Source organism: Amblyomma mixtum, chromosome 10 (genome assembly GCF_055824585.1).
Source record: "Amblyomma mixtum isolate Tamu chromosome 10, ASM5582458v1, whole genome shotgun sequence".
In the NCBI taxonomy this organism is placed as follows: domain Eukaryota; kingdom Metazoa; phylum Arthropoda; class Arachnida; order Ixodida; family Ixodidae; genus Amblyomma; species Amblyomma mixtum.
In genome coordinates, this window is record NC_143021.1 from 15,677,356 (window position 1) to 15,691,092 (window position 13,737).

Consider the following 13,737-nt stretch of genomic DNA (forward strand, 5'->3'; position numbering starts at 1 on the left):
CCAGAAGGGAGTATATATAGACGAGTGACATGTATATGATTGTCTAAAGTGGCGGCGTCCGACTTGCTGTGTGCGTCATACGGACGCCCGACGACGTCACCATATTAAGGCGACAGCCTTTAATGGCTCATGCTGGCGGTGTCTGTCCGTGCGCTGGAATCGTGCCAACTGTGGCCTCTCCTCCGCGCAGCGGCGCAACCTCCTCCCCATCTTAGCAACCGGCGCACCAGGGGGGCGGGGGGGGGGCGCAGCTGTGCATAGCAACCGTGACGTCACACAGTAGCGATATAACTAGTGCACGCGCGTTGGCGGTGGCAGCTGCACTGCTGCTCCTTCGCCAGACGTCTCGTTGCAGTCGAGTGTGTGGGACGCATGGCTCCGAAGCGGCCCAGTGATTCCGCGCCAAGCGGTTCGGGGAAGCGGCAGTGGGTTGACCCCAAGGCTTTCGCCAAGCACACTTTAGAATTTCCAAGGTGTCTTCGGTAATTTTTTTCCTTTCTTTTATCTGAAAAGAACTCAGACTTATTGTCTACACTTGAGTGATTTGGTGGTTTGTTGGGCGTGTGGCTGAGTGTTCGGGTATGTGCTGTGTAATAATAATAATAATAATAATAATAATAATACTTTATTGCGCCAAATATTTAAAAAAATGTACAGCAATCCGGCCTGCAAAAGCCTCATAGGGCTTGAGCGGCAGAGCCCGACAGGCAGCGGAACCGCGCAGACATACACACAGGCAAAAAAAAAACACATTCAAAATAACGGACATCAAATTAGTATGACGGTGAGAACAAAATAGACACAAGACTCATGTTACATGAAGGAAAAAAAATCCTCATCAAATTAAATCGCAAGGAAGAAAAACCAAAGTGGCATGACAATACCTCAGATCAGTGCAATAAATACAGCAGAAACCAATGAAATCACAAGATTTACTTGACAGGTGGTAAAGCACATGCATGATGTCGTAAACCCTCTAATTAATGTATCGCATCATCTTTTTTATTTTGTATTGAGTTTTTGCCCGGCGAACACTTGGAGGTAACCTGTTAAAGTGAAAGGGAACGTAATAATCTCTTAAACGCCTTCCATATCTTGTAGACCGTCGGGGAATACAAAAAGGTTCCTTCGGTCGAAGAGACCGTGTGGGAACATACGTAATCTTATAGTCACTAAGCCAAAAATGTTTCAGGACGATCGTTTCCATCAAAAGGCGATCAAAATCAGGTAGAGAAAATACCTTAAAGAGATCAGAATTGGAGGGAAGGCCTAAATCATAGCCGATATTTTTTAATAAAGATCGTAGGAGAGAATTAATCCTGCACTTCCAGCGAACTGCACAGTGACCATAAATCGTTATGCCATAGCGCAGTATGCTATAACCAAGGGCGTTTACGATAACTTTGCGTATTGAAAGCGGCATGTAGTACCTGATGTTGTAAAGCACACAGGAGACGGTTCGGAGCTTTTTACAAACGTGGGACAAGTGATCATTCCATGAAAGAGCACTGTCAAAGTATAATCCTAGGTATTTCACTGTATTTGTATAGCTCAAGGGTACACATTGACATTGGGAACAATCAGATCCGTGCAAGAAAAGGTGATGGTTTAAATCTACCTTCTTCATCGGGCTGTGAAAGCATATAAGCTGAGTCTTAGAGCTGTTAACTTTAATTAGGTTGTTTGAGAACCAGTCCATAGAAATTATTGTTGTAAGGTTGTAAGGTTGCATTGTTGTAAGGTTGCATTGTTGTAAGGTTGTAAGGTTGTATTGTTGTAAGGTTGCAAAACAATGAAGAGTTGATAGTAGAGCCATCGTGTCTTGTCTGTGTTGAATAGGACAACCTGTCGGGCTAGTTGGTGCAGATCCATTATGGTTGATAGCGCTTAGGTACACGGGCAGGGGACAGAAACAAAAAAAGACAACGGCACAGGCGCTGAACTTCAACTTTATTCCAGAACCACTGAAACACCGCATATAAACCCAAAGAAGCCTGTTGGCGCCTGTGTTTTGGGTGTATACGCAGTGTTTCGGAGGTTCTGAAATGAAGTTATAGTTCAGCGCCTGTGCCGCCGTCTTTTCGGTTTCTGTCCCCTGTCCGTGCGTTTAATAAGGCCTCAATATAGTCCGACATACCGTACACGCGCTTCCACATGCTTCGTCGCGTTGGAGAAAACAACTCCTCCTACAGTCCGACGCACTGCAGCGAAGACGTAACCGATGACTGCCAGCGCGCCGCGACGAACCCGGCGCAGATTTAGCTCCCGCTCCATTCACGCTCTGTCGCCGCTGACTGCGTCAACATACTATACATTGCGCCGAGAAAACAAGTTGAGGACTGCGCGGTCAACAACAGTGGCGCCGGCGGCTCAAACGTTGCTCTTATAATAAGGGAGTAATTACTCATTGACGTCCACCCGAGCGCAGCCATACGGCTACAAAGGAAAGTTGGACGTCAATGAGTAATTACTCCCTTATTACAAATCTACTCCACCTTCGGGGATTCCCTTGAACATTTGACCAACACAGTTCCCACTTCGAGTTATTGATCAATTCGCTCTCGCCCTACCATAAGCTTGCCGTCCCGGTTAGCTAAATTGGTAGAGCGACTGCTCCGGTGAAGCGGCGGTCCCGGATTCGAACCCCGGACCAGGACGAATTTTTCTTTAACTACGAAGTCTGCGCTCGGCTGGACGTCAATAAGTAATTACTTCTTTATTACAAATCTACTCCACCTTGGGTGATACCCCTAAACATTTGACCGAACCGTTGCACTTGCGTCGGATACCGTGGTGGATTGGTTTATCGAAGCCACAAAACGACACCTCTGCGTATGATACCAAGCGACTCGATTTCAGGGACTAACACCGCAAACAGAACGCGTGGGAACAGATATGGCAGAGCAACGGCCTCTCCACGGATGAGCTGATTACGACTGCTGTTTTCGACTTCACCTGTACGTTTCTCGGCCGGAGCATACCACTTGCTGCATTTTCCGTAATTTTCGATCGAATTTTTTCCATCCACCGGGGGTGCCGGCTTCCAGCGGAGGCATTGTTTGCGAGAATTTTCAACAAATTTGCATTTACAATTGTGTGGCATCGACAAGGAGGCCTAAAGCGCATGTTCTGGACGAAGAGTGAAATAGGCGCGCTTGCGTACGTAAGATCAATCTACAGATAGCCCAGTGTGCCGGTGCATGCTTGGCATCAGTGTGGACCGTCCTTGTCAAGCATCGCATGTACCCTTTTCATGCGATTCTGAACCTCAGCTGAGTCAGCACCTGCAGCTGAGTGTGAAAGACTGAACGAAGGCAGGATTTCTGTGTCTGAGTCCTTATTCAGTTAGACAGAGATCCTGGGTTTTTACGGAAGATGCTGTGGACTGATGAAGCACACTTCTGTCGCAGTATGTCTGTGAACTGCACAATGCCCATTGCCGGGCTGATGTGAATCCTCAGTGGCTTCGAGCGCACAGACAAGAAGAAAGGCGGGCAGTGAGCGTTTGGTGTGGTATTATCAATGACCGAATCGTGGGCTCCTCATGGAGAGTCACTGACATGGAGGAAGTACTGCGAAGAAATTCTTGAAAGGCAAGTGGAGATTTAATTAAAGCCCTGCCTCTCAAAATGCTCAGGGAAGCATGGTACCAGCACGGTGAAGCGCCAGCGAATTTTTCTAGATGCGCTGTGAAGCATCTCGCTGCAAGGTTTCCACTGCAATCGACAGGATTTAGGGCACCGTTCCAAGCCCCCAAGTTCTCTAGACCTCACCCTCTTAGAATTCTTCCCGTGCGGGAACACAAAAAACGGTGTTCATTGATGATCCTGCCAGTGGAGACGGACTTCAGGCGAGGTTCATCACAACACGCGCTGCAGTTGACTCTGCAATGCTGTGGCGGGTATTTGACTCTGTGCGCGAGCAATGCGTGAGTGTGTTGCTGCGGATCATTTCGAGCAGTTTTTTTTAAAGTTCTGTGTGCTTCTAATACAGCTTCCAAGTTTGCATGTGATTCCAAAAATTGTAATTTTGCCGCTAGAGCAACACTTCAACAAAGTGTTTTCAGCAAATCTGGAAAAGCTTAATTGCTGGGAGGTAAACAATCAATTCTTTGGTTTTGTGCTCAGAATTCCGATGTTCTTAAGTTGTTTTTCAAAATATTCAACGCCAGACGACTGCTGCCAGTCAACTATGATAGGGACGTTCCCTTCTAAAAAAAGAACGCGCTAAGTCGCTCCTTTAAATAGACAAGTTTGCTGTAGCAAGCGCTTAACGAATTATTTCACTAGCGAAATGTATCAGGCACTGAACGTTACGTACGCGGCAAGCAAGTTAGTCGCGTGCCCTTAAAAAGGTCACTTTGAGCTCCATCTAGTTCGTTAACTTCGGGTGACAGCGGAGTTATCGAGAGATTTCGTATTTATTTTGCCTCGAGCGGAAAAAGTGTCTTGAGCAGAAAACAAAACATCAATCCCTCTTATGCGGTGGCCAAAGCGCGGCTTCCAATAAATATTCTCACAGAAGGACTGGCGCTCAGGGTTTTTCCAACCAGGGAGTCAAGCCGGATAATACATCTAAGCTGGTTTGGCACAGTTAAGCGAATAAGAACCTTTGCCTATTAAAAGCAGCTGTTCACGGCGCGCCCTCAGCGCTCAGCCAGGCAACAATGGTCATGCAGTCGTCTTGAGGTCGCATATGCAAGCGCACTGACAACTAGTGCACACTGGGCTCCATCACGGCGGCAATCCGCGAAGTGAAGCAAAACTGGCAGCAATTCCGTCAGCTCACTCTTCTGGGCCTCATATGACGTCAGCAGTGTGATGCAAAGCGCAGGGCGGAGCGAACTACCTCAGAGACGTTAATTGCTACTGAGTTACGGTCTGAAGCCGCCTACCAGGATGACATTTTCTCGTTCGTAACGTGCCCTTAAAATTTGATAAATTTTGGTTTCTTGGCTAGACTCTTTCAGGGATGAGCTCCTATTCTGCTGATACAACGTACCCCATAAAATAAAAATGTGAAAGGGTAATTAACGGATTTAGTTAATTAGCGAACGAGTTAAAGCATGTTGCCGCCTAGCTGGTGCCCGCCCACCGTGTTGCCGCAGTAGCCCCCAATATAGCCCCGAGGCTAAATGTAAATTTGGACCTTCTGAAAAGAAATTTCGAGGGGGAACTTTGGTGATCTAAAGTGCGATGAGGTGAAAGCCTTTCCCTCAACGCTCTCCAGCGTCCTTACACCAGACAAGGAGAACTGCATATGTGTTGGCAGGAAGTAGGCGTAGCATAGTGGTCAGCACGCTCGGATGGGTGACGCCATCTGTTGTAAACGCCCCAAATCACAAACGTTTTTATGTAACGGGCGGACGGACAGTCATGGCTGCGAGTATGAGCCATTAAAGGCTTTCGCCTTAAAAAAAAAAAAAAAGAACACCGGGTGTAGCTTGTTTGCCTATCGCCCACTCCGTGCTTCTCACCGCGCAGCGCGGCCGGCATGGCAGCCGGCGAAGAGGACCTCCCCTTCCAGCGGCGCCTGTACTGCCGGACGCCGCTGGTCGAGAGCCTGCTGCTGCAGAGGCGCCACCTGCCGGAGGTGCCCGTCTACCTGAAGCTGGAGAACACCCAGCACACGGGCTCGTTCAAGCTCAGGGGCCTCAGCAGGCTGTGCCAACACGTGAGCCGGCTTGAATCGTCATATCATGCGGGCTGCCCATATATATACCCTTTCTTTTGATGGTTCTGAAAAGAATAAAAACAAATCTAAGAGAGGCATGATGGCCGGAGCCGCAAAGCTTTGCCGCGATTCAAGCCAGTTCGAAATAAAAGAAAAGGAGCTCAGTACGTGCTCAACGCGCTACGCTCTCTAACGTCACCGGCTGGACAACAAGAAAGCCGCTTGAGGTATGGTTTTGGCACATGTTTAATAATTACGCGAATTTACTTAGGCGTACAGAGTGAAGGACTGAAAACCAAAACGAGAAATAGAAATACAAATGGCAGCATGAAAATAGCCAGATGACCACCGAGGAGACAACGCAGTGCTTCTGGTATCTGGTGGCTTTGACATAGAAACATTGTCAATGTTAAGTGGTGAGAAAATTCACTTCCATGGAATTAATTTGGCAGGTTTCATCCTGTACGCGCTGAAACCGCTGCCCCTCACAGCCGTACCTTATATCTGGACAAATCCACATTTTTTTTCTAACCCCCTTGTCGTCGGGTTAGAACATATTTTATTGCGAGTTTTAAGAAGGACCACCTCGCCCGTTCCACTGTTGTAACAAGGATGAGAAGAGGATACGATTGTCCAATAAGAGAAAACGGTTTAGTGTCGGAATCTGATCTGTGCGAGCAAAATAAAACTTACGATGACAGAGCTAGGGTTCAGAAGGATGAATGAAAGCGGTGATGACGGCTAGGCGCATGAATGCCGAAGCACTGGCGTCGCAGGCAGTCCAAGCCGGCTACGACACGGTTGTGGCCTCATCGAGCGGCAACGCGGGACTCGCAGTGGCATTCAGCGCCCGCAAGCTGGGCATCACGGCGCGAGTGTATGTGACGCGGCGCACCAGCCCGGCAGTGGTGGAGACGCTGAGGCGAGAAGGAGCCCATGTGGTCGTCACGGGCTCCGTATGGGACGAAGCAGACAGGGAGGCCCGTCGCTTCATCCAAGAGAACGGTGCGTAACATGACGCAGGCTGCAGTGAACGAAGGAGCTGTTTTTATACCGATAACATCATGACGGACGGACGGACGGACGGACGGACGGATGGATGGACGGATGGACGGATGGACGGACGGAGGGACGGATGGAGGGATGGATGGATGGATGGATGGTGGATGGATGGATGGATGGATGGATGGATGGATGGATGGATGGATGGATGGATGGATGGATGGATGGATGGATGGGTGGGTGGGTGGGTGGGTGGGTGGGTGGGTGGATGGATGGATGGATGGATGGATGGATGGATGGATGGATGGATGGATGGATGGATGGATGGATGGATGGATGGGTGGGTGGGTGGGTGGACGGATGGATGGATGGATGGATGGATGGATGGATGGATGGATGGATGGATGGATGGATGGATGGATGGATGGATGGATGGATGGATGGGTGGGTGGGTGGGTGGGTGGGTGGGTGGGTGGATGGATGGATGGATGGATGGATGGATGGATGGATGGATGGATGGATGGATGGATGGATGGATGGATGGATGGATGGATGGGTGGGTGGGTGGGTGGACGGATGGATGGATGGATGGATGGATGGATGGATGGATGGGTGGGTGGGTGGGTGGGTGGATGGGTGGGTGGGTGGGTGGGTGGGTGGGTGGATGGGTGGGTGGGTGGGTGGATGGGTGGATGGGTGGATGGATGGATGGATGGATGGATGGATGGATGGATGGATGGATGGATGGATGGATGGATGGATGGATGGATGGATGGATGGATGGGTGGATGGGTGGATGGGTGGATGGAATTTCTAACCTTATGTCACCTCTCTGCTTTTGAGTCACAAATCTACCAATCGCTTTTTGATAACTTCCACTGCAGATTTATATGCATGACCACTGTTACCTCTAAAAGTTATGGCGTCAGGGAGAGTGACTGTGCCTGCATCAACATCCGGATGGATACCATCACATTTGAGTATGAGGTGTTCAATTGTTTCTACAGATTTACCATCCATAGCACATGTGCCATCTTTGTTCAATTTATTTTTGTAGCGACGCGTTTTAAGAACAGAACTGCATTCCTTTAGTAATCCCCGGCACCATTATTCCTTTCCATACACTTCTGAAATTGTTTTTTGACGAAAGGGAACGGCGCAGTAACTGTATCACATATCTCGGTGGACCCCCAAACCGCACCGTGAGGGGAAGGGATAAACGAGGGAGTGAAAGAAGGATAGAAAGAGGTGCGGAAGTGGAGAGCTCCGGAATAATTTCGACCACCTGGGGATCTTTAACATCCACTGACATCGCACAGCACGCGGGAGCTTTTTGCATTTCGCCTCCATCGAAAGTCGGCCGCTCCGGCCAGGCTCGAACGAACCCGGGTACTCCGGCTCAGCAGCCGAGCGCCCTAACCACTGAGCCACCGCGACGGTTCAAAATACCTCTGAGTACTTCATATCAGTTGTGTCCCCATAATGCCCTGTTTCTTTTTCCCGGAATAACTTCGCCCTTTTGCCCACAGACTGTTCGTGCTTTTCCGTGTATATCTACCCTTACCTCGAGATATTTGTATTCGTCCATTCTGCCTCCCCACCTCATAGCCTCTAGCGGATTGGAGCGAATGTGCAAGATGTACTGCAAAGTAGAGTTGTCGCGCCACATAGTATTGTTACGAGGTGGCAAGCCTAGGAAAAGCACGACTTGATGACAGATGATAATAGGGTTTAATGGCTGCGGGCCTAGCGCGAGCGCTCCGTCCCGCGCCACTGCCCTCTTCTTCATCTTCCTAACATAACCCGGGTCCTCCGAGCGACCGTCCCGATCGATTGCGCAGATTCTCGAGGATGAGGTGGCGATGACCATGACAAAGGATAGAAGAAGATGAAAGGCTTGCCACCAAGATGAACGAGATGATCTGGTGAATGGTTGTCCCTGGAGCTTCAGGTCCAGCGGTCGGTCGCCCACAGCCGAAGGTCAGGGTTTAAGGACTCGCCGGGCAGCTTGGGCGGGGGTGCCGTCTTGATGCGGGTCGTCGTCGGGTCATGCTCCGTCTGGTCCTGGGCGGCGTGTCTTGTGGTCGGGGCTGGGGACGGGGCGGGGGAAAGCGGCTGGTCGGTTCTGGTCAGGTCGGGCTCGGGTTGAGCCGGCGGCGGAGTCCAGGTCCCCTCGGCCAACGACGAAGGCGAGCAGAAGGCGGCGATGCTCCGGAGTCCGGGATGACGAGGAGGAACCCGCACCTCACACCAAATGTTACGAGGTGGCAAGCCTAGGAAAAGCACGACTCGGAGCGCTCGCGCTAGGCCCGCAGCCATTAAACCATATTATCATCTGTCATCAAGTCGTGCTTTTCCTAGGCTTGCCACCTCGTAACATTTGGTGTAAGGTGCTGGGTACCTTCTTCATCCCGGTCCCGGAGCTTAGGAGCCTGCTGTACACCGAGGTCTTCTGTGGAGAGCTCACGGCTTCGCACCTCCCGGCGCTTCCCCAGCCTGCCAGGTATGCCCCGACGCCGCCGCTCTTCACCGCCCCGCCCCAAGCCCCGACAAGAAGACACGACGACACAACGACCGCCGCAACTGCCCTGTGACCCCACTCGCCGCCCACATGAGAACCCACATGAGACCCAACGACCTACGGCCCCACTGAACCGAGACCGCCGCCACTGACCAGAGAGCCCATTGACCACTGACACTCACACGAGAAACAAGTACCCCAGCCCCTGCCGTTGGGTGTGTCCACGGGCCTCGACGCTGACTTCCAGAAACCGGTGGCTCCTCAGTCTTCGTGGACCTGGCTTCACCCGCTCATCATCTCTTTCATCGTGACGGCAAGCCCTTCTTCTCTTCTCTGTTCATATGTTCTGCCACGCCCATCGTCACGTCCTGCTTGTCATCGTCGGTGGCATTCTTCTAGTTCGCGCGATCGGGACGATCGCTTCCTGGCCCCGAGTCATGTGACGGACTAGAAGACGACGAAGCGGGCAGTGGCGCGGGCAGGAGCGCTCGTGCTAGGCCCGCAGCCATTAAATCATATCATCGCCATCCATCATGTAGTCCTGTCTTCATCGGCTTGCCGTCACGTAACAGTATGACCGTGTGCGCATTTTACAGCGATAGCTGCAAAGCGCCCGTTCCTGGCTTTCGGGACGTTGTCGTAGTAGTCGTAGCAGTCGTAGTAGTCGGCCCAACAGGTGGGTGCGTCGCCATGGCAACCTTTAGGAGGGTGGTTACCGTGGAAGGCGGAAGGAATGCCGAGAGCGGAGGATTGCGTAACCGGTGGGTGGAAACCACCAAAACCATCACAAGGGTTGTAACCGTGGAAGGTGGAGGGTGTCGCGAGAGCGGAGGAATCCTCAACCGGACGGTGGTTACTATGCAAGGAGGAGGGTGAGATGAGAGCATAAGAAGGCACAACAGGTGGGTGGTTGCCATGGGAACCACCCGGAGGAAAGTTATACCCCTGTCACACGGGCACTGTAAAGGTACTTTGAACTAAAGCTCCATTACGCTACCAAAGGAGCACTACTTCAAGGGAGTTCGCCCGTGCTACACGGGCGCGGAACGACCTTTGGAAAACGATTTTAGCGCCCTCAGCGGTGAAAAACTGGATTAAAATTGCAGACTTCAGTGCACATGAGAATATAGCAGTGTAACATAATTTCATAATAAAAACTTGTTTTATATCAATATTATGCTCAATCAACGCAATTTCAACTGCAAAAATGACATGATCTGCCAAGCACAGAACATAACATCACAGCGCTGGCTACACTGAGCTCAACTGGCTCGGCTTGGTTCTTCGGCTCTTCCCTTTGCTTCTTTTCCTCTGTTTTCTTTGGCCTTGCGATCGTTGCGATTCTGTTCACGTTTTTCTATGTGCCTTGTGTTCAGCGATCTCCGTCAAGATATATCACTAGCTGCTGTCCGCCACTGTCCGTACTTGATGAAAACAACAAACAAGATGGTCGACATGGCGTCGTATTTACCGTGGTGCTTGTAAGTCCGGGACGAGAGTATGGCGTGGTGAAACCGCCACATAGCAAATAACCTTATATTTTAAAAGACCAATAACTTTACCAAGCAAATTTAAGAAAAGAGTATCGATCATTTCTTATCCCCATTTATTTTTGCTGTTAACTTACTGGGAGAGAGAGTACTCCCTTGCAGCCTCAAAGAACAAACTCGAGCTGCCTTGATTCGAAGTTCCTTTGAACTAGGTGTCCTTAGGCGCGTCCGTGTGGCAGCGCGCGTTCTTCGTTGGAGTAATGGAGCTTTAGTTCAAAGTACCTTTACAGTGCCCGTGTGACAACCCTTAGCAAAAACTAATACGTTTGGAATATACGGTGGGCTATTTAAAATGTATTTTAAACATATTTTGTATTCATGAATGCGCTAAAAATATGTCGGAAATACGTTTCTGAAATTTCATGCTTGGTATTCGAAATATATTTTTAAAATGTGCCAAAAATACCTAACTTAAAGCATACTTCGAGCACTTTTCAAATACGTGAAAAAATATGTGTGCAGTTTTAGCATCTTGCCAGTGTATTAAAAGTGTATTTTCGGAAATATGAAATTAATTCATTGAAAGTATACTTCAATTCTACAAAACGGGCAGCCCTTGTCAACGTATATGTATGCAGTTTTAGCATCTTGTCAATGTATTAAAAGTGAACTTTCGTAAATATGAAATTAATTCATCCGAAATATACTTCAATTCTAACAAACGGGCAGTCGTTTTAAACGTCTTTGCACACTTCTAGCTGCCGTTGAACAGTCGAGTGCTCGAATTCGCGTTTCGGGAAATGGCATTTGCGTGTCGTCAATGTATTTGAAGTGTACTTCCGTAAATACGCAATTAATTCGTCCAAAGAACACTGAAATTCTAGCAAATTGGCAGTTCGCATTAGCATGTTTGCAGCGCACTACAAGCTGTCGTTGAACAATCTAATGCTCAAAATCGAGTTTCGGGATATCGCATTTTGGTGCTGGCCATCTATTTAAAGTGTGCTTTCGTAAATACACAATTAATCCGTCTGAAGTATATTTAAATTCTAACAAACGGGTTGTCCGCGTAGACATATTTGCATTACACTTCACTTCGAATGCCTTCCAGCCGAATGTCATCTAAAGATGCTACACGTGTTCTGTCTAGGGGAGTGCTTGAAGATAATATTACGCCAATGAATATTAACCGCGTCAGCATGAAATTTCCCCGGGAGTGCGCCGATGAGGACGACTGCACTCATACTGTTGTTTACATCGCTTGTTTACATAACATAAAACGCAATCTGCGCTTTCGTTCTATTAAACAATCTGTTTTCTTTTTTAATGGTTGTACTCGTGCTTGTTTACCCAGTGCGACAATGTGTGGGAAGCGATGATGCGATCGCACACCTGAGAAAGCCGAGTTGTTGGCATCGCGCAGGACTGGCGCTTCTCGCTTCTTGTCCCGGCTTTCTCCGACGTGACCAGTACTTTTTTTTAAACAACTTTATCCAGAAGTATGTCTGGCGACTGTTCGCTTTAACTGAAACGGCCTAACTTGTTATCCACAAGCTAGCGACGGCGACGACTGCTGCTGGCCGTAAAGCACGGCTCGGCAGTCTGGGTCACACCGGCGATTCCCGTTCATCGTACGCGTGCCCTGCGATGTAAGCAATAGTTGATTTCAGGTCACTGTTGCCAAAACTACACCTGGTGACCATTTGCATACGCTAAAGATTGTGATTCGCTCTTCACAACCGCCGAAATCACAGATCCAGCCCTGCGAACTCGCTGGTCCTAGCCGTCACGGAAGGGAACAGAGCCGTCGTCGATTGAAATTGATTTGGCAAGCGCTTATCGCTGGTGAGTGTTCAGGTGAGCACACGTGAAATATAGCCGTTCGTTTCGCTCATTTAGAAGCGCGAGCATATGCACACCGCCGCCTCATCACCGTGCTCTCGCTCAGCCGCCGACAAGGCTGACCGTCCGCCGACCGGATTCGTCGGTGTCGTTGGCCTGAAAAACGTGTCCCTCTAGAATCATATTATAGTAAACTAGATATTTCACTATAATTACATGCTGTTGTTCAGCGTGATATATACTGTCGTTGTCGGACTAGTGTGACCGCCGTCGTCGTCGTCGCTGTGCACTGAAAACGAGCTGAGGCTTTCGAATGCGTTTCGAAAGTGTCGTGCAGCACCGCGGCAGTCCGTCGAGTCCGAATGTCATTCCACTCAATGTCATTCGAACATTTCCGTGTGAGAACGTGATAGCATTATACCAGCAAAAGCACCTTGAGTACTTCTGGGTCCGAATAATCCAGCGAAAAGGACCCCGTCTGGCAGGGCAGACCGGCTCCCTTACACGCCCATGTATCTGTTGGTTGACAGTTCGACTCCTGACCTGTGCCTGACGCAAGTTTCAACTAGCAATTCCGTTCTCAATTAACCCCAGATTCGAACGCGACCAGTAGGGTACTTCTGCGATAATTTGGCAGCCCACAGTATTTGCGCAAAAAAAGGCCTCACCGTGCAAAATAGTGCGTCGCTTTCGCTGGGTATATATACCGCAAGCCATGTAGAGCGCTTGTCGTAGGATTTGTTGTTTGCTGTGTCACTGTCGTCTTGGTATGCTTTGTGTAGGTATCTGCCGTTCCTATTCAACCACGTCACCTTATAATAGCAGACTCCTGTTGATTAATGTTAAATACTCGTGTCCGATTTGTTCTGCAGTTGAAGAATTAACCCGTGTCATTCCATGGAGCCGCCCAGTAGACTTCTTTTAAGCCCGAGTAAACACATTTTTAATGTATTAAATGTACATTTTTAGTATATTTCTAATGTGTATATTTATTATATTTTTAATGCATTATAAATATGCTAAGCGGACAAAAATGTACTTTTCACGTATTTTTAAGAACGTTTAAAATATTATTCCTAGTGTACTTAGGAAGCATTCGTATTGCAGTTTAAGCATAGGGACAAAAAAAAATCGAAATAAATATGAAATTAATACAATACGTTTGAAATGCATTTTTAGCACATCCTCTTTTTCGCTAAGGGAAGGGGT

At 48.9% G+C, this 13,737-nt stretch overlaps 2 protein-coding genes across 3 annotated transcripts in view; one reads left to right on the forward strand and one right to left on the reverse strand.

Annotated features, from left to right (window-relative positions):
- The window catches only part of LOC149325196 (uncharacterized), a 156,101-nt gene that overhangs the window by 44,442 nt on the left and 97,922 nt on the right, over positions 1 to 13,737 (reverse strand). The gene's annotated exons all lie outside the window — the stretch shown is intronic.
- The window catches only part of LOC149325198 (serine dehydratase-like), a 57,661-nt gene that overhangs the window by 12,110 nt on the left and 31,814 nt on the right, over positions 1 to 13,737 (forward strand). For both annotated transcript variants that reach the window (XM_089562437.1, XM_089562438.1), the window contains exons 2-3: positions 5,484 to 5,673; positions 6,450 to 6,678. In XM_089562437.1, coding sequence (XP_089418563.1) covers positions 5,494 to 5,673; positions 6,450 to 6,678 — 409 coding nt within the window. In that variant the 5' untranslated portion in view covers positions 5,484 to 5,493. The remainder of the gene's footprint in view (positions 1 to 5,483; positions 5,674 to 6,449; positions 6,679 to 13,737) is intronic.